General features: G+C 41.0%; 1 protein-coding gene across 13 annotated transcripts in view; it reads right to left on the minus strand.

Annotated features, from left to right (window-relative positions):
• Positions 1-21,678, minus strand: part of SCUBE1 (signal peptide, CUB domain and EGF like domain containing 1) — a 316,316-nt gene that overhangs the window by 256,367 nt on the left and 38,271 nt on the right. For all 13 annotated transcript variants that reach the window (XM_050924757.1, XM_050924748.1, XM_050924721.1 and 10 more), the window contains exon 3: positions 11,533-11,661. In XM_050924757.1, coding sequence (XP_050780714.1) covers positions 11,533-11,661 — 129 coding nt within the window. The remainder of the gene's footprint in view (positions 1-11,532; positions 11,662-21,678) is intronic.

The raw sequence follows: 21,678 nt of genomic DNA on the forward strand, positions 1-21,678 counted from the left end.
GAGCTCTCTAACTTCTGTGTCTCGGTTTCCCATATGGTATACAAAAATGGAGATAATAGTTCCTACCATAGGTGCTGACACTGTGGGTGCTCCGGAGCTCAAGCATCAACCAAAAAAAAAACCCCACAGGGCCAAATTAATCTTTTGTGTGCTCTGGTTCCTGGACTGTGGCCCCGCCTCCTGCTTTGCCCAGAGGCCTCGCCCACATTTGGCCTCTTCCCCCTGAGGCCCCACCTACCACTCTGCCCTGAGTCCCTGCCCCCACTTGGCCACTTTCCCGCAAGGCCCTGCCTAAGCTCACACAGGGGAGGGGACAGAGAGGTGCACCCACCGACAAAAACAAACGTCAGCATCTGTGGTTCCTACCCATGGGCCAATGGATCATGCCTTTAAAAGAGACATTGTTCATAGGCCATAGATCTTTAGCCATGACAATTTCTTTGGACTTATGGGAAGGTCTTATGCCTCAGGGTGGACAAACTACGGCCTGCGGGTCACATCCGGCCCGCCAGCCATTTTAATCCAGCCTTTGAGCTCCTGCCGGGGAGTGGGGTCTGGGGTTTGCTCTGCTCTGGTGCTCCAGCCGGGGAGCAGGGTCGGGAGCCACTCCGCACTGCTCCCAGAAGCAGCGGCATGTCCCCCTTCTGGCTCCTATGCATAGAGACAGCCAGGGTCCTCCACTCCACATCGTGCTCCCACCCAAAGCACCATCTCCGAAGCTCCCATTGGCTGGAAACCGTGCCCAATGGAAGCTGCAGGGGGTCTGGAGGGGGGACACGCTGCTGCTTCTGGAAGCCGCTTGAGGTAAGCGCTGCCCCGAGCCTGCACCCCTGAGCAACCCACTGTGCCCCAACCCCCTACCTCAATCCCCTTCCCACATTCCAAACCCCTCAGTCCCAGCCTCACTCCAGAGCCTGCATCCCCAGCCAAAACCCTCACCCTAGCCCAGGGTCCCTTCCCACACCTTGAACTCCTCATTTCTGGCCCTACTCCAAAGCCCGCACCCCAGCCAGAGCCAGAACCCCCTCCTGCACCCCAACCCCAATTTCATGAGCATTCATGACCCGCCATACAAATTTCCATACCCAGATGCGGCCCTCAGGCCAAAAAGTTTGCCCACCCCTGTCTTATGCCCTTTGACCAGAATCAAGCTAACCAAGCCTGAGGTACTAAAGATGCCTCTCTTGGACTTGTTTTGTGAATTAGTACTTCTATTAATAGGGGCACAAACTGTTAACAGATGAAATGTGCTTGGACTGTATAGGCCTCAGACCCCACAGGGCCACGGTCTGATCATTTTTTGACCTGGTCAAACCTGAGTGGCACTGTGTCTCTGTTTGCCAGATTGCAATGCAACTCACTCTAATTTGGAGGGGGACTGGCTTATAGGATAGGGGTGCAAGCTGCTGGTGAGGGAGGGGTCACCTGAGCGGGAAAGAGGAGAGTCAGAGGTGCATGTGGGCAAATCTATACTCCACCACGCTTCAAGTGGTACTTTGCAGTCCCTGATGGACTACACAAAATAAACTTTTCCAGACAAGCCAAGACCTTATGTTTGTGAAGATTTGAATGAAGGGACTCCTGGAACTTTCCATGGTTACCACGTGGCCAGTAGTAAGAAGTGGATGAGGGATAAAAACCATAAAACTTAAAAACAGCCATGAGGACAAGAAGAGGGCAGGAAGGGTAGCAACATAAAAATTAATCCTATAGTCATAACACTACATTAAAGGGAGCTTTGAGGCTTAATTCATCAGTATTTGTATAACACAGAGATCCATGGATGGAAGATGTAGTAAAGGTGTTCTCAAATTGGGGGGTCACAAGGTTATTATGTGGGGAGATCACGAGCTATCAGCCTCCACCCCAAACCCCGCTTTGCCTCCAGCATTTATAATGGTGTTAAATATATTAAAAAGTGTTTTTAATTTATAAGGAGGGTCGCACTCAGAGGCTCTCTGTGTGAAAGGGATCCCCAGTACAAAAGTTTGAGAATCACTGGACTGTAGTATATGCGGATGACTATTGTTCATTATTAAATTCAGGTTTTGTGCATCTGAATACTAAAGGGATCAGTGCCTTAGATGTGTTTGTCATTGTAATAATACATTTGAGGCAAAAATCTGAATAAAAGGGACTAGTGACTGTTTTAAACTGATATAACACTATTAAAAGTAAAATTAATTCTCTGAACAAGTAGGAAGTTAGAAATATTTTGTAAAACATGATATGACTAGGAACTGCTACTTCTAATGTTAGGTTTTAAAAACAGGCTCAAAAGGTGCCTGTAAAACAAATATGCATTCACCTGTTTCCATGCAGAGAAACTTTCCATTTGTGTATAAAAATCAGTTACTTGTGCACTTTACTTCAATCTACAATGTGGATTTTTGTTGGTGCACCCATTGCAACTCATTTTGAAAGTCTGGCCTCCTCCTAGACATCAAACAACTGCCAAACTCTGAAATTCTTACTCATGCAAAATGCTTCCTGTAAAAGAGTAAGGGCTTTAGTCGATAAAAGTGTGTGGTTTTGTATGTGTTTTAATAAAAATGAAGAGTTATGAAAATAAAGCCATTGGGTTTCTACATCCTCCTCTGACTGCCAAGAGGTTTCAATCAGATTTGCAACTAAGAAAATTTTTAAAATAATTTATGATTGATAACATCATTAAAGGCATATCTAGTGTATTAGAGGGTGACAGTACCAAATGGTCTGATCCCTACCCATCACCTAGGTTTAGCAAAGTAGGGGGAGGGCAGCTGGAGGAGGACCAAATGAATGGCCAATCATTCAGTTTCTCTTTAAAATATTTGTGTTTATGAAATGTACGAAGCTTTCCAAAAGTTGTTTAGTTTCACATTTTAAATGTTCAATGTTTTAACGGGAAAAAAATCTATTTGAACTGTTGGGTAATATAAAGAAAAATAAACATCAGTAATAGAAGCATTCATTTGGAGTTCATTTGAGCAACATATTGCATGCAGCTGTCTGAAGAGGGAAGAAAAAATAAAGCTGAAGCAAAAGTAAGGCGCTGCTCTCTTTAACCATGCCAGTGATTATGGAAGCTTAAATCAATTAGTGTTATAACTTGTCAACATTTCTCATCTGTGAATATACGAAATGATTTCTTATATATTTGCAGTTCCCCTCCTGTTTTAGGTTCAGAGACAGATTTAGCCAACCTCATCCCCAGTTTACACATTCATCCCAAAAGTGCAGGATAGGAGGCATCAATTAGGTTTTTCTTTCTAACTGAATTTTTGAAAAATTAAACTATATAGTAACATTTGATAGACATGCCTGGTCTGTTAAATATGTGTATAAAGAGATTTCATTCAATTTAATAAAATCACTAGAAATTACATGTGTTGTAATGATGGTCACTCTGTAATATGGTAACATCCTGCTAAACAGAAAGATCTGATGACTATATTCTGGTGTAGCTTATTGTTGCAATGATTGGTTTGTTTCTGATATTTACATGGCAAGAATTTGTAAACTTGTTAAAAAAAACAAACAGTTTAAAAAAAATCAAATGATCCTTGACAGCAAAGGGAGGGCACTGAAGTGCTGAATGTGAAAAGTGCTGAACTGCCATTTTAAAGTTTTATATATATTATCCAATTGAAATGGCAGCAGATCATCATTTGGGTTGGAGTCAGACCAGTACATTGGGGCTAGCATCCCAACTTTTATGAAATGGGCCATTAGCTCCTAAATGACCACAAGAAGTTAGGTTCTTGGTTTTATGCCCTGCCCCAAAATGCATTTAGAGAGAGACATGACTTCTTTTGCTGTCCTGTTTCCAACCCAGGTAATAACATTCTGAAATATCAATTCACTTCCTGTCCCAAAGTGTTGTGCAGTAAGACAGTGTACTGTTACAGATGGCTGCAGTGCAATAGAGGTGGAAGTAAACCCCTGTAAAACCACTAATCCCTTATTCACATCCAAAGGTTGTTATGAGATTTAATTAAAGTTTGCAAAACATTCAAATGAAAGATGCTTTAAGAGTACTATTTTTAACAACAGGAACATCAAGCTCACACTGTTCGCACATCAAGTTTACACTTAGGCTAAAATCCTCCAAGGTGTATCTGGTGTGGAGATCAGGAGGTCACTTAATCTTTGTGTGCCTCAGTTCCCTATCTATTAAAATGTAGAAAATAATACTTCCCTTCCTTACTGGGATGTCATGAGTATAAATCCATTAAGTGTTTGTGAAGTGCTTGGATAGTATAGCAAGTAACACCATACAGAAGACTATAACTAAAATAAATGTATAAATTAACATATTAAAATAAAAAATATTGTCTATATTTGTGTCTTATTTGGTGGTAGTGAACTTCTGTATGACATCTACTTAAGAAGGCTTATTGCCTAGAGATGTTATAAGGAAAAAAACTGCTCTATGAAATATAAACTAATCTTAACATGTTAAGGTGAATGCAATCTGGAAAACAAAGTGTTTTTGTAATAAAGCAACACTAACTCCTGTTAAAAAGGGAATGTTACAGATGATAGCTGGGGGTGGAGGCGGTGTCCAGAGAGATATGAATAACACGTTTATTGAGCTATGCAAAGGGCAAAATTAATTCCTGATACAATTCTGTTTTTATACCAGGAATAAATTTGACTCATGATAATTTCCCCAAATGTAGATTCTATTTAGTTTGATTGGTACTAAGACAGTAATTTCAATTTTGGGGGAAAAAAAAAGACAATTGAATGATATGTTCATAATTCTGCCTCCAGGAGAAGAACAATGCAATTTGGAAGTTTTTAAATGCAACAATCAATCCAAATAATGTTCCTCCATGTATAACCTGCACACATTGTTTTCTTTCCTTATTTTTTCATATGCAGATTAGTGATTGGGAAACAGATGACTTGGTACAGAGAAACATCAGCTTATCTGTGAGCTACTCTGGCCAAGAAATCTTGCAAAACAAGGCTCTCTCAGCTTCGAGTTTCAAATAGACAAAGCATTCTCCTCCACTTTCTGTTCTGAACTGTTGAATAGCTTTGGAATGGTTAGCTGTGGATTAGCAGTGAGAATTGCCTTTACCAAGGGTTTTAGTCATTTTTCCTGGCTGAATCTCAGGTCTATACCCCATTCTTATCCTCCTGGAACTATGCCGCTTTTAACAATGTTTGTCACATCTTCCTGCTTAGCTATTGTAACTGTCCTCCTGGTGCTTCTCCTCTCTCTGATCATTTCTACTGCATCTGAATAGGTAGGTCCTCCTTTTCCACTCTCCATGGTGGTCCCTTTGGGCTCCATCTTTGACCCTCTCCTCTCACTTTACTCCCTTTCTTTAGGTACACACATTCATTCACACAATTTCAACCATCATCTTCATGCTGGTGATTGTCAAATCTGCCTTTTCACTCCTGACTCCTCCTCTTCCATCCAGTCCTGCATCTCAGGCTGAGATCTCCTCCCGTGTATCTTGTCAATTTAACATCGCCAAAACTGAACACCTGAACTTTTCTCTAAAATAGTCTCAGCTCACTGTATTCTCTACAGCACCTTTTTTCTCACTGAAGCCCAAAGCCTAGAAGTCATTTTTGACTCCACAGAAAAAAGCAGAATCCATGTTTAGTGAAGATGAAGCACAGAGCTGAGTATCATCCATACAGTGGTGGCAATGCTTCAACCCCGTACATCTCACAGTCTCTCCCAGCAACCTAAAATTCCTGTGGAGCAGGATACATGACCGGACTAAGTAAGCAGTGCCCTATAGTTGAGGGTCCCTGAGGAGATAGGGAAATTGCTCAGCACCCTATCTGGAATTTTTCAGATGCAAGATCTGGACTACAATAGCACTATCTCATTCACCCCCAGTAGGGCACTGTAAGTGAGTCCTCAAACCTCATTGTCAGTGCCATGAAAGATTGCTATGAGATATAAAATCAGCACAAAGAACAGACTAACACAGCTGCTACTCTGGAAAAAAAAATCAGCACAGACATCTTCCCAGAACACCATCACTAGGAGCTGACCATACTTTCTTCCTGCCATTCATACAACACTCCAGTGAGGTAGGTAGATAAATATTATTAACCTAATTTTATAGATTGGAAACCACAGAGCAAAACAGTGACAGAGCCAGGATTAGACTGAAAAGCACGAAAATCAATCTCTCTCTTTTCCCTGCTAGATTCAAGTCATTCTCCATTTATCATCCTGGCTGCTACTCAGAATTCAGACATTATGGTAGAAAGTAACAACAAATTCTAAAGTCTCCACAACAGCAGCAGTATAGAAATACAAACTTCCCCACACTCATGTTGCAACCTTAGTCTGAAATGGAAGAAGCCTTACATCACCAGTGTTTTAGCCACCTCACCACATGCTTAAATCATTGAAATCATGGCAAGAGCTCATGCAAAGATAGCAGTGTCTAGGCACCAGTGTGATGGTATATAACTGCTTTATCCACCTAGCTACCAGTAGAGTGATCCATTAGACAATACAATTCCCCAAAGAAATCAGCACTCTTCTAATCAAAATATTGCAATAAATTAAGTGCTAAATTCTACCCATACAGGCCCATTATCTTTCAGAATATGATTCTAGGGACCTAATTTAGCAAAACATTTAAGTTCATACTTAAGTCTATCCCTTCAGCAAAACACTTAACCTGGTGCTTAACTGTAAGTCCCACTGCTGATTATGGGCATTAAGAACATGCCTAGTTGCTTTGCTGAACTGGGCCTGAGATCATATTCTGAATAAGTAGTTTTTAAGGGATAAATCCCACCCACTGAAGCTCATGCTGACATCTCCTATAGATGTTACTGGAGCACTCTGCATATCAAAAAACACAATTTAATCTTAAAATTTATATTTACTATGGATGATTTATATCTACTGTGGCTATTCGGCATCAATTGAAAGGATGATCAATTATTTCAGGGCCTTGGCTAGAGGAAAAAGAGCAACTGAAAGTGACACGATGGCTAAAACTATGAACGACATGAAATAAAATTAATTTATCAATAAATCAATGGGGGGAAATAAAACTGAAAATAACATCTGGACAAGTGAGCTAATTGCTTTGAAGAAATAAGAGCAGTACTTCATATATGGAAGCAGAAAGCATATTTCATTACTGGTTTCAAATTAAGAATAAAGAAAGCTTATTGCAAGAGCCTAAACATTAGTCTTGTATCTACTGAATCGAATTTAGAATAATAATATTCAGAAAGAACTACTGCTATTTCAAGTGATTGCAATACTAAAAGCAGTTATTTTTAGCAAGACAAGGATCTCATCATAGTTTGAATTCCCCATGGTGTCATTTCACATTATATTTGAGAAATTCCTTAATAAAAGTGTCAAATAGAGAGTGAGTTGGACTCCCCAGAGGACAGGTTTGGATATTTTCCAGTATAAATTTGTAGCCAAGAAATCTCATCCAAAAAAAAAGTTCACTTCATTAGAAAGAAAGAGAAAATGTTTAAATACGAACACAGTAGAAAACACTTAACCCATCAATCTCATCTTGTCTAATTAATTGAGAAAACTTCATCTTTGACTGCATCTGAAGAAGATTGTAATCATTTTTCTACACTGACTATATTACAAAGACATGCAGTGGAGGCTTAGAAAGGAATGTGAACCTTGACAAGTAGGGATGGTTCAAAATTTTGCAGGGCCCTGTATGAATCAAGAGATGTGGGGGTTATGATGTAGCTTTCTTCTCAACTGTGACTGGATTATATCCTCTGGTCAGTGGAGTTCTAGAAAAGTCAAGTGTAATCCCAGGAGTGCTACATAGTCACGTGTAGCTTAGGGAATCACTGTTGATAAGTCTCTCATTAAAAATTGTAGAGCAAATGAACTACAATAGGGCGACCTCTGCCTTGTATCCAAGCATACAACTTCCAGTGATGTCAATGAAACCCTTATGGAAGGGTCCTATTGAATAAATACAGAAAGAAGAGGCCATGTTTAAACAAACCTCTGGAATTTTATAGTAGCAATATAACTCTATTAAATTCCACAGGATGGTTTACTAATTCTGTAGAACTGAAATCATTGCATGTTGAATTCTATAGGATTTAGAATCCTGTTTCGTTTCTATAGAGCCTTATTTATTTCATCCTGATCAAGTACTATTGGCTTTTCCAGAGAGACATGGAGATATGTATAAAAGACATGATATAGTCCCAAACTGGCTATCCTTTGGCTTTGAGATTTGCTGGAAACATCACTTGTACATAAAGCTGAAAAAATATCAGTAAAACAGTTCATTAACTAGTAAGAAACTCTTCTGTACCATTTTAATAAAATATTACTGGTTTTTCCTGTAAACCACAAAAACTAGAGGTGTTTTTTGAAAGGAAGCGATGTATGTGTGGAGGAAAAGGGACACACAGCAACTGTTATTTATTCCAGGGTTGAATTTCTCCATTAGAAAAGAAAGGAAAAATCTCTTTTTTTTGGCAGCAAATAGCCAAAGTTCGCCCTGGCCAAAATTTCCAAAAAGTGATGGAAACCTTAGTTTCACTTACACAAATGCAGAGTTTGTTGTAGCTCAGATTGTCTGGGATTTAAGTGCTCATGAACTCAGATACTAATATTAAGACAGCCAACAATGTCACTCAATAGTTAAAGGCATGCATACTCATCTCAGCTTACGGGAAGTTATGCATACACCTACCCTGTATATAAAAAGACAAAAATGTTCCCCTTTTGATGACTGATGTCCAGTTTCTAAGGGACACGGGCACCTCCCAAAAAGTGTCATCCATTACTAGGTTAAAGTATGATTGTACGGAATGGCAAAGGTCTTGCATTGCCACTGTCTGGACTGAAGACTTCCATCTTGAGGGATCACTATTGGGCACATTTCAACATCTGTAAATTAGTTTAAAATTTTAAAAGGGGGAAAGGGGAGACTGTTACCCTAATTTCCTTTTCATTGTGAGGATATAAGATCAGTTATTTTATTGCCAAATGCCAGTAATCATCCACCAACCCCAACTTTTCAATATGCATTCCGAGGAACATATCCTCTCCTAGCTATGTGGCCCCAAAAGGATGAAGACTTAATCTTAGACCAGTGTCCTAAATATCTATCCCGAGGAGCCCACATAGTATCATTCCCTCTCCTCCTTAGTTCACTGAATCTCCTCCGTGCAGTCAGCTTTGCAGAGGCTTGTGATTGGGATGAAGAGTGCCAATTCACAAAGTGGAGCATGATCGGGGGGACAGCCACTGAACATGACAAATCTTCAGGAGACTCTTGGTAAATCTTGGTAAATATTTGAAGAATATGTTGGGGAGGACCATGCCCTCTTGTAGGAGGCGTGAAGCTACTCTAGGAAATTCCATGAATTTCAGTATAGTGTTCTATATTATTGTGGGTCATGCCCTCCAAAACATGTGGCTGACCTAAAGTCAATGGAGAAAACCATCAGAAATTTGAGCATCTGCACAGTCAGCAGAGCTCTGTTCTGTGCTCTGAAGACCCTCCAGATGGGGGTTTTGGCTTATGCAAGGTGACTCATGATCACAGGGCAAGATAACAGTAACTGTATGGATTGCTGGAGACCTGCAGGAAAACCCCACAGATCTAGTGAATGTGTGTTTATCAGTTCATACCCCTTGCCTTCTGTTTGTTAGCACATCATACCTAGCCATCACTCCAAAATTGAGCTGAAAATAAAACTGGTCGAATACGGTAAAACAAACAAAACAAAACAAGAAGCAGTAACCACACACACATTTCCACAGACATTCATTTGAATGCCAACTGACTGTGCTATTTGAACATGGTTTGTGCCCCGTTTTATCAGATATTCATGAACATCAGTATGAATAGTTTTTTTTAAATGACTGTTCTTTATAGACGAAACACCCATGTTCTCATATAATTATTAATTTGACCATCTCTATTTGAAACACATTAATCCAGGAGGGTATGATCTGGCCCAGAAAGCTTTAATCTAAATTTACTGACAGACTTTTAGAATACTGTGAGGAATGGAGGCAAGTCTAGTGCTATATTTATACATTAATCTGTTCAGAGCCTTTTAAATTTCTGTTTGTTTTTATGACAGACTAAATTTGGAAGCTTAAGTCAAAAAGCCATTAATAGGCTGGATGTACAACCCATCTGAACAAACATCATTCCAGTGTGAAAATGAACAATATGGGAAATATATGAGCTGCAAGATTAAGGAACACCTGCCCAAAAATTCTAGTTGTTCCACAGCCTCACTGAGTGCAGATTGACATTACTGGACGATATTATTTGTTATTCATTATCTGATCTCCCATTTTTCACTATGTAAACAGTAAACAGCATTAACCATACTAAAATGTCAGCTGTGCCAGTCAGTGCCTACTACCTATCATATGATTTTACACATACTACCCCACAGTGATGTTTGGTCTGTGTCAAAACACTGGTCACTGGAATTTGTGCCTGGGATTTTTGAGCAACTCAGTCTATTGCAGATTGTACATGTATGTGCATGTGTACTTGTACATGCACAGCTGAATGGAAGGCAGGAAGCATGGACACTAGGATTCAGCACAAAGACCTATCATGAAGGGAGGGATGGGGGACTTGCAGTAGCAGTTATAAATGGATGTAATGGCACTAAATGTAATATGTACACATCTTTAATTTACAGAATGTGGGAATATACATCTTCATTCCCAAACCTGTTTGAAAATCAGAAATGGGTATGAACTAAAAATCTTGAATCCAAACACCCCTGAACCTTGAGTATTTGAAATCCAGATGTGAATCTGCATGCACATATGACAGCTTGTGCCTATCTCTGACTTAAACACTTGTAATGTAGTTATAATTGTATCATTGCACTGTTCTACTCCCCAGGAATCCTGTACTCTCACCAGACTTGTAGCTTTGACAGGCAAGAACTGGATTAGTCCCTGGCCAAGTGTCTACCAGTAATAGTATTCTTTATCTATTATTAATTCTTCTAGTCCCCTAGGAGTTTCATTTTTTTTTAAATCACATGAAAGGCCAGTCATGTGGTCCTGCTAATGTACACCACTTACTGATACCCTGCTACTGCATTGAAAACAATGAGCCAGACTTTAAAACATATGACAATGGGTTGCCTAGTGCTGGAATGGTAGGAGTTGGAGGCAATAGAGAGAGTTCTCTTAAAAAAAAAAAAAAAGGGAGAGAAATGAAGACAGGTAACTTTTCTGAAGAAAAAAATAACATTCAGCGTAAGTGTGGCAGTGGCTTTTTGAATATATTTTAGGGATGGACAAATTAGATTTGAATGGACTGAGGGCTAGGAGAAGCAAAGTTTGTCATTCTCAGGCTCAGTGAACATATTAAGGCCTTAATCCAAAACCCATTGGACTCAATGGAAAGATTCCAGTTTATTTCAGTGGGGTTTGGATCAGGTCTTAACTGATAATATACGCCTGACTACAGAATTCAGAGAGAAAACACAGCTTGCAAACCACAACTTAACAGGTAAAATGCACAAACTGAGTGACTCATCTTCACCACATTAATTACTTACCAAGACAGTTGTGACCGTCATGGGCCAACATGAACCCATCATAGCACGTGCACCTGTAGTTGCCTGGAATGTTGATGCACTCATGGACACAACCCCCATTGTAGAAGTCATTTTCACACTCGTCAATATCTAAAACACAGGGGGAAAAAGCAATTTTCATTAAAAGATTTTACCAAGAATTCTGTTTATCATGGATTATGGGTGTCAGCATACAGAAATATTCACCCTGCTAAATATGCAACATTGAATAAACATATATGAATATTATATCATACATTTATATTACATCTTTTACCCAACAGAGATCTCAGAGTGCATTATGGAATGTATATGTAAGTGATCAGCTAGGTCTGAATTTCAGCCACCTTGTGGGTGCAACGTAGCAGCCATTCTGTTTCATGAGAATGCTTTTTAGGAGGGGCTTGAGGAATGACTATATTCCCCTCAGAAATTGAAACAGCACAGGAATGAATTTAGGTGGGCAATCTCGAATTTGTCCAGCAAGGATACTTTATGAATCATTCATAAATATTACACTAACTCACAGTACTATTTTATGGCATTGATTCAATATTAAGGGCCCCGTCTACCAAAACTGGGGTTGAGATTCCATGTAAACTGAAACCATTTTGAAGTGATCTGTTATTTTCAACATATAGTGAGAAGGGGGGATGGTCCTGGGGTCAAATCACTGTGCTGGGACTCAGAGGATGGGGGTTCCATTTCTGGCTCTGCCACAGATTTCCTGCATGACCTTGGGCAAGTCATTTAATCTCTGTGCCTCAGTCCCTCTTCTCTAAATTGGGTGTAATAGTACTTCTTTTCCCCCATGCTTTTTCTGTCTTGTACATTTTGAGTTTAAGCTATTTGGATAGCATCTTTCTGTTACTGTATGTGTGTACGCTGCTTAGGTCCATAGGCCCTACTTCGGTTAGAGATTCTAGGTGTTATTTATTTGTATTACATTAATAATAAAGCTAATGTGGTTCCATAGACACCTAGACTAGAAAAATTAACAGAGAGAACAGATCTTTTTTGCCTTCTTCTCTCAAGGAGTACAAGTGACACTATTCAATTCTACCAACAGGTTAGAGGACTATTACACTTTCATGTACAAAAAGAAGGATATAAAATTAGTACTGGATCCATAAATTCTACCCATTTTGCAGGTAGGGAGTCTTTTTCAGGGACTCACTGCTATTCAATGGAATTCACCATGCTGGATGACAGAAATTTATATCTCCAGAACTGTAGGTAAAACACCAAGGGAGAAAGATCGATGAATTTAAATCATTTTCTGAAAACTAAAACAAAGGCAACAAAGTACAGAGATCGGACTCATTTTGGTCTCTGACTGTGCTTTGAGAAATGTCAACAGATCGGCAAAGAGAGTCATAATCATTATAACCACTCCATCCTGTGTCCCCAAATAGCTGGTCGATGCACTTGGAATAAACAGTGCCCAGGAAGTTTATTCACAAACACAAGTCCTAAGCAACTGCAGTGCCCAAGTAGGGTATTAAATGTGATTAGGTAGAGCAATGATTCTTTAGTGAGTGGAATATACCAGGAACTCGAACTAGGAGCATGGTCAGTTATATTAAATCTGTATATTTTTCATTTTATTCAAATTGCTCCCTGTCTATAGCTTCATTTATCTTCTCTTAGGTCAACTCTTATTCCACATATAAGGCCAATATTTGGCTTTTTTCTGTGATAACTATAGAGTCAGTCCAGTCTGTTGATTCTCGAATTTCAGCCACCCTTAGCTTGTCAGGCTTGATAACATTGTGACCCCTTTCCAGATGAATCCAACCACATAAAGTGAAACAAGTGAAACAGAGATATGTTTTAACCCAGTGGTTCTCAACCTTTCCAGACTACTGTACCCCTTTCAGGAGTCTGATTTGTCTTGTGTACACCAGGTTTCACCTCACTTAAAAAATACTTGCTTACAAAAATCAGACATGACAATACAAAAATGTCACAGCACACTAATACTGAAAAATTGCTTACTTTCTCATTTTTACAATATATTCCAATCAATTTATTTTATAATTATATGGTACTTACTTTTCAGTATGATACTTGAGCCTGTTTTTCACTAGTGAGCCTTATCTGAAGCCCAAGCCCCACTGCCTGGGGCTGAAGCATATAACTTAGCTTTTTGAGACCCCCAGGTTGAGAAACACTGATATAGATGAGTTGAGTATCCCCTGGAAGACCTCTTCATATCCCGAGGGGTAACCGGACCTCTGATTAAGAACTTCAATCCATCCATAAGTTGTTGAGCTAGATGCAAGAATTACTGGACGACCAGCATAGTCTCTTTTATCAGGAGATCAAACTAAATGATTATAAACAGACCTTCTGGGCTTAAAATCTATGGATCTATGAATAAGCCTTTTAGTTGGTTTCATGTCAAGACAAAAAAAAAAAAAATCACTCACTGGCACCTAAGGGGAGATTTGAAGGGTTGCACAAAAAATTGGATCCTTGCTATCTCAAGAAGCTTGAGAACTCAGGTAAACTTTTAAAGAAAATTTGCACTTTGAATGAATCACGCAAGTTTGGCGTGGGTTTGGATTTCTTAACACAAATATTTGTGCAGCCCATTTTTGAATTCATATATGTCCCTATGATAGAGACATTGATAGGTTTTGTGTTGCAAGTAAAATACTAGCCACATTAGAGAGCAAAACCAGTAACACTGCTTCCGTGCAAATACATCATCACATTAGGGGCCTGTATTGTAGGTTTAGTGATAAGTATATTACTAGTGAGGTTGCATAGGAGATAACTGAATAAAAGTGGCAGGCTGTGGAATCTCTATTCTGGAATCTCTATTACATTAGTGTCAAGTATCAGAGGGGTAGCCGTGTTAGTCTGGATCTGTAAAAGCAGCAAAGAATCCTGTGGCACCTTATAGACTAACAGACGTTTTGGAGCATGAGCTTTCGTGGGTGAATACCCACTTCCTCAGATGCATGTAATGGAAATTTCCAGGGGCAGGTATATATATGCTAGCAAACAAGCTAGAGATAACGAGGTCAGTTCAATCAGGGAGGATGAGGCCCTGTTCTAGCAGTTGAGGTGTGAAAACCAAGAGAGGAGAAACTGGTTCTGTAATTGGCAAGCCATTCACAGTCTTTGTTCAATCCTGAGCTGATGGTGTCAAATTTGCAGATGAACTGAAGCTCAGCAGTTTCTCTTTGAAGTCTGGTCCTGAAGTTTTTTTGCTGCAGGATGGCCACCTTAAGGTCTGCTATAGTGTGGCCAGGGAGGTTGAAGTGCTCTCCTACAGGTTTTTGTATATTGCCATTCCTAATGTCTGATTTGTGTCCATTTATCCTTTTCCGTAGAGACTGTCCAGTTTGGCCGATGTACATAGCAGAGGGGCATTGCTGGCATATGATGGCATATATTACATTGGTGGATGTGCAGGTGAATGAACCAGTGATGGTGTGGCTGATCTGGTTAGGTCCTGTGATGGTGTCGCTGGTGTAGATATGTGGGCAGAGTTGGCATCGAGGTTTGTTGCATGGATTGGTTCCTGAGCTAGAGTTATTATGGTGCGGTGTGCAGTTACTGGTGAGAATATGTTTCAGGTTGGCAGGTTGTCTGTGGGCAAGGACTGGCCTGCCACCCAAGGCCTGTGAAAATGTGGGATCATTGTCCAGGATGGGTTGTAGATCCTTGATGATGCATTGGAGGGGTTTTAGCTGGTGGCTGTATGTGTTATAGTAGTGTTTATTCTGAAGTAACACTATTGATTTCAGTGGAATTATACCAGCATAACTGAGATCAGAAACTGGCCCAACATTTTCATATTGTAGCTATTACTTTCCAACCATTGACCCTACAAGACACCACCTCAGGGAAGCACAAAGCTACTGAGTTCCAGCGTCTGATTACCCAAAACCTACATGAGAACCTCTTTGGTCAAAGAAGTCAGGCTGGAAATCTTATTTGAATAGACTTGCTTGATTTCCACTGCTTCCTCATTTTGGCCAGAGTGGAAATACCAGGAGAAAATAGGTTTTTCTTTCTGTTTTTCCAGTTCCAGCCTTGGTTAAAGCCATGAAGCACAGAGACACACAAAAATGGAAACAAAACCAAAGCCAAAAATCCCAAAATGATGGGAAATTTTCTAAATCTCAGTGAAGGCACTAGGACTACATTGTCATTGCACTGAACTTCATTTTAGCTAGCTAGCCAGCTATAAGCAAGTGGCTTTCCCACCATGCTTTTTTACACAGTTCACACTCTGGAGCTGATCCAAATGCTCCCACTTCCCCCACATTCCCACTGGAATCTGCCCTTATCATTAACTTAAATAAAGGTTCAGGGAAGATCTGTCTACAATGCTAACTTGCACTTGCTCTAAAAATAAAAAATTCTAATACAGGACAAACTATTCATTACAATATTCATGTTTGTAATCTATTGATTTTGGTATAGTCAAAACAATAGTGAACTGAAATCAATATTTAGTAAAACCAAATTAAGAAACCAGACTAAAAAGATATGTGAAGTTGTTGAGCAAACTATGGGTATTTTAGGAGCTGTGACTTTATCCTAAGAGTGCAAGAGCCCATTTTGCCCCTTATGCTGAAATATCACCTCTAAAATAATTTTGATATCCACATGCTACAATTCAAAAACTTGAAGTGTATCTTAGGTATTTGGGAAAATTCCAGAATTCTGTACATCGCTGTATACATTGTGTTAATTTATCAAAATGCGCAAATATGAATTACTAACCTCTGATGAAATGGAAGCTATTCTTAAAATTTTGTGTTAGCAAGGTTGACTATAATTCAACTCAGAGGTGGAATCTGTAGCTTTGACTACGCTAGGGAAATATTTAGAAAGTTTCCCATTGTTGCTAACACCAGTTCAGCTACACAGAAACTCCACTGTTGACAGCCCCAACATAGACAAAAGACAGCATCAATTGGATTTGCTCTGTTACCAGGTTTAACTTGACATGGTATTAAATATGGCACCATCCACAGTAGCCTAGTGTAACACTTTCAAAAGTACCTAAGGGTATGTCTACACTGCAACATAAACCCAGGCTCACATTCAGGATTGAGTCCAACCCTCCTTTCTGTCTATACACAAATCTCTCAGACTCATGCTTGGACTCAGGATCCTAGCACCCTGTGAGAGTGAAGGTTCAAGCTTGAGTGAAGCCAGGACCCTGGGCTTAAGTCCTATTGTTTTACAGTGTAGATGCAGCACCCCCACACTCATGTATTGGACATTCACCAAAAGTATCCCACAACCCCATGGGCCAACTTCCTTTGTCCTCTCTATCCCAAGAATTGCCAAATGAATCCAGGGAAATGGAAGCAACCTCTCTTGTTGTAGTGCAGCAGCTCATTGAATCAGCAGTTAACCTTTCCCTTTTATTCTGACCACTGAGCTGCAAACACACTTTTGTAGAACATTGTGCATTTGCAATAGACACTGACCAGAAGTAGTCCTTTGAAAAGTGCGCTGCTTCATGGTCACAGGAGCACAGCCAGATTTTGTTTAATCTCTGGTGTGAGGCCAGAATTAAAACAGTGGATTTTAGTAAGAGTATTAGGAATAAGCATGCATACCAGTGAAGAGTCTTACAGAGTTGGAAATTTACTGGACCCAGTGATCAGTTGAGGGAGTGGATTAAGTGGCTCAAGACCAAATACTGGAAAACCAGGGACCAGAATCACATCTCAGGCAACTTGCTGATATCATGCCCATTTTATGAGGAATTTGACTTGGTGCTGGGTACTGCCCCAAGCATAGAGTGAACAGCAATACACAATGACTTGGTCAGCCAGGATGGTACCCATTTGACCCAGAATGCAGCATGGGGACTGATGGGAACCAGCAGCAGGCACCGAGAGCACCCACTGAAGCAGAGAGCTTTGCCAGAGAAGCAGCTGTAGGACATCCTGGGCCATACATGGAGGAGCTTTTTGATGCCCTATCCCTGCACCGAGGAACAGCCTGCCGCAGAACTAGCAACAGAGATGGAAGAGACAGAAGCCACCCTGGAGCCTGGTAGGTTTCTGGCTCCATTTTAATATTTCTATGCTCCCACACTGGGCTATGTGAGACAATAACCCTCTGTGCCTTGTCCTGTTCCAGACCCCTAGACCTCTACTGGCTGCAGCTCCTCCCTAGCTCACCCACATGGCAGCAGAAGCCTGGACCAATGTTCCTTCACAGTCTGTTCCAAGGGGAAGCATTGCCATGGGGAACTTATGGTTGAAGTTCTGGATAGGGCCAACAAGCAGGTCCAGTATCAGAGACAGAGGGACTTATGGGTAGAGGAAAGGTATGGTGAGAGGCAAGGCTCAGGTTGGCTGCTTGAGGACAGAGATTCAGCAGGGGAACAGGCACTTGCTTCACAGTTCTTGGAACAGGAATGGCAGCTAAGGGAAGAGGACAGAGGGCAGCAGAAAGAACTGGGGGGGGGCAGCTGCTACCACCAATGACTGCAAACGTACTAACTCCTGCTGCACCTGCACCAAACCCTGAGTACCCTTTGCGGTATCCTGTGATGCAGTTCAGAAACATCTTGGACAACTCCATGACTGGGTGGCCCATGCAATCCGGGCCTATGAGTGGCTGGGCAGGGCCACTGTGCCCCATGCAGTCCTCCATTTTGACCCCCTCCACTGTGGATGCCTCCACTCCATCCCACAGTGCCAAGTGCACAGAAAACATGGAAGGAAGGGAAAAGAGAACAGGGGATCAGGGGACATGCAACACTAGGGGGTTTCTGTCTTGTACATGGTTTCACTGTTTGCTCTCGTTCATATGCTTTTTTAAGGGTTTGTTGTTACTGGTGTATTGGTGTGGTACTGGCGGCTGGCCTGCCTGGCAATGGGTGAATATCGTACTTTTCTAATATGCATTTATACATAAAGCATTTTAATCAAGAAAGTTTATTGCTATGACTGCATCACATCATACAACGTGCATATTTCACATAATAAAGGTAAACATACGATCAGGGACAACTGGTAATTAGTATGCAAACACCATTCCTCAATGCAGTTAGCTACATTAATCCATACTTTCATCACTTACTTATATTAATCCATACTGTCACCCAACCACCCCTTCCGTATTTGATAAGTGGTCGGGTCTTTCATAAATACATTGAACATCAATCAACTCTCCTCCTCAAGCAGTCAAATCTCTCCTCCCCCACAATCACATTCATAAAGGTACTCTTCCATTGGGTCATGCTAGTCCATAGTGTGGGAACACAAAGCATCCCTGACTTCTGTTGCCCAGTTACATCCAGCTCCAGTAGGTGCACTTTCTGGTTAAGTGTACCAGTTCAGCAGTCCCTCACTATCAAAGGTCCATTCGAGGGAAATGGCTCACCTCTGGCTTCATAAAGACTGTGAAGAGCACAGCAAGCCCTAGTAATGTGCACAGCATTCATGACACTGGAATCCAAATGGGTTTGTAGACCTCTCCCATGCCGGGGTGGTGGAACAAGTTTTATAGTGGGGGTGCTGAGAGCCACTGAACCAAACTGCAAACCCTGTATATGATGGAAACCATTTCAAGCCTAGGCACAGGTGATGCTGCAGCACCCTCATAGTGCTAGCACCAATGCTCCAATGGGATTTCAATCTGCCAAATGCACATTCAGCAACCATTCTACACATGCTGAGAGTGTAATTAGACATTCCTTTGCCAGCGCCTCTGATATCAGGGTACGGTCTCATAAACCAAGGCAAAAGGAGGTGTGTTAGGTTCCCCCAGAATAATGGTGAGGACAGTAACTCCATTTATGACAACATCATTTGATGGGAATAGTGTCTCAGCCTCTCTGTGAAAGACTCCCGCTCTGTGAAAAACCTCTGGCATCATGAACTGTCATGCAATCCATGCTGACATTCATAAATCAGCCTCTCTGGTCCATGAGGGCCTGCATAACAATGGGGAAGTGCTCTTTGCAATTTATATACCCATGTGCTCACTGAGGGGGGCAAACTATAGACATGAGTACCATCAATAGCACCCCCACAGTTAGGAAACCCCATTCTCTCAAAGCCAGCAATTACTTCAAGAATATCATTTATGCTAGCCGCTTTCGGGTAAACCACACACCTGATTGCCTCAGAAACCTCTGCCACCACTTTATCCACAGTCAACTTTCCAATGCCAAACCGCTTGTCAACGGACATGTAGCAGTCAGGGGTGGTCAGCTTCCAGATGGTTATGGCAACCCACTTCTGGACTGGCTAGGCTGCCTTCATGTGTGTGTCTTTACATTGGAGGGTCGGGACAAGCTGCCCACCAAGCTCCTGAAATGTAGCTTTCTTCAAGAGAAGGTTCTGGACTCCCCGCTGGTCACCTCAAGTCTGCATGATGAAGTGGTCCCAGCAGTCTGTGCTTATGGCCCTGCTCCAGAAGCACCGGTCTATGTAGAGGGCATCCATGGCTCCAATGAGTGTCATGAGCAGCATTAGCCAGTTCAAGTTTGCTATGACTGTGTTCTCCTCCTCATGCTCTGTCATTAGCTCCGCCAGGTGCCTTCCGTTTGTCAGAAAATTCTACTGAAATGTCCACCAGCATCTCACAGAAGCTCTGCCCATTTCCTGGCATGGGTGTGGAAGTGCAAGCAAGAAAAGTTCTTCAAATGGCACCTGCTCCATCTTGCTGACTCCGGTTGCTGGGAGCACACAGACTAAAATGACTGCTTGGCTGGCTGTTCAAACTTCCTGTAACGTGCAGGATAGACAGCCAAGTTTTCCTACACTGCAGCATGATCAAAGGGCTAGAGTGGCAACATTTCTGGAAGATGCCAGAAAGTCTGGCGTATGGTTGGTTGGACTCAAGTCTGTGTACTGCAGTGTGGATGTCAGAGCAATGGGTTTGAACTCAGATTAGAAAAATTTTAATCTGTGGTTGACAATCAGCATAGGTCTAACACAGAGTTCGCTCACTAGAGGCCCACTAACTCTGGGCTTACACTGCAGTGAATGATTTAGAAGCCTAAATTCAATTTTCAAAAGTGATGTTGGCACTTAGGAGCCAAATCTCACAGAGACAGCTATGCATCGAACTGGCCATATTCAAATCCAAAAAACCAAAAACAAAAACACCCCACGTCAGGTATTTTGTGTACATAAAATAGGCATATACAAAAGTAAGTCTTTGCAATTACAGTGACTCAGACTGAAAGGCACCTTTTCCTGTGCTGCCAAGTTGGAAAGGGACAACCAGTACCCTACAGCAGAGAAAAAAAAAATTAGATTCATTTTGCTAATGTGTTCACGAGAGATATTTTTAGCTCTTAAAGCAGTTTGAACCTGGATTTTATTTGAGGCAAAAACACCATTTATACCCTTGATGAAATTCTGGTTACAAAAGGTACAGGGAAAGCTTTAAACCAATCTCTACGGCATCAACAATACCCAACCAAACTCATGTATATAATGTCATATACCCTGCAAGCCAGTAATAAAAAAGGACCAATATAAAGTGAAGGCACTGTTCTAAAAGGAAATAAACTATCCTAATTCACCACTACACATAATCCACAGTAAAAAACCTTCATGGGTGAGATAGCACCTCTATGAAAGAGATGAAAACAAAAGTGGAGTGAGTGATTATACTGTGAAAACAACATTTCATAGAGTCTATGTTGCCACAACCATACTGCACTTGTAAATTATGACTTAAATCCACATTGCAGCTACTACCTGCCACAGGTATCAATTTTCAAATTTATACAAATGCATCATCAGTGTCTCAGCTTACTTTGACAGCCTGTCTGTCTCTGAAGTTACTCTTGGATGATCTGTGATATCCTCTGTTCATTTTAAAATTTAAAAGGAAAAGATCAGTTAAAAAAACCTGCAGTGGTTAAAAGGAGCTAATACTAGGCTGGATCTACTGACAAGTATGTGCATTGGTTCAGCTATAAGTTTGGATCAGCTAAATAGCTAAAAGGAAGGATGCTCACAGCTGGTTGACAAAGCCACTAGATCTAGAATTCTCAACAGAACCAGCTCTCTTGTAAGTACATATAGACCTGGCTGAGCAAAGTTAAAAATACCACAAGAACAGATTTTTCTCTCTTCGTATTTCAATAATTCTGCTTCCAGTTCCAGTGGAAAGTAA

The sequence above is a fragment of the Gopherus flavomarginatus genome, chromosome 1, assembly GCF_025201925.1.
Source record: "Gopherus flavomarginatus isolate rGopFla2 chromosome 1, rGopFla2.mat.asm, whole genome shotgun sequence".
NCBI classification, from domain to species: Eukaryota; Metazoa; Chordata; order Testudines; family Testudinidae; genus Gopherus; species Gopherus flavomarginatus.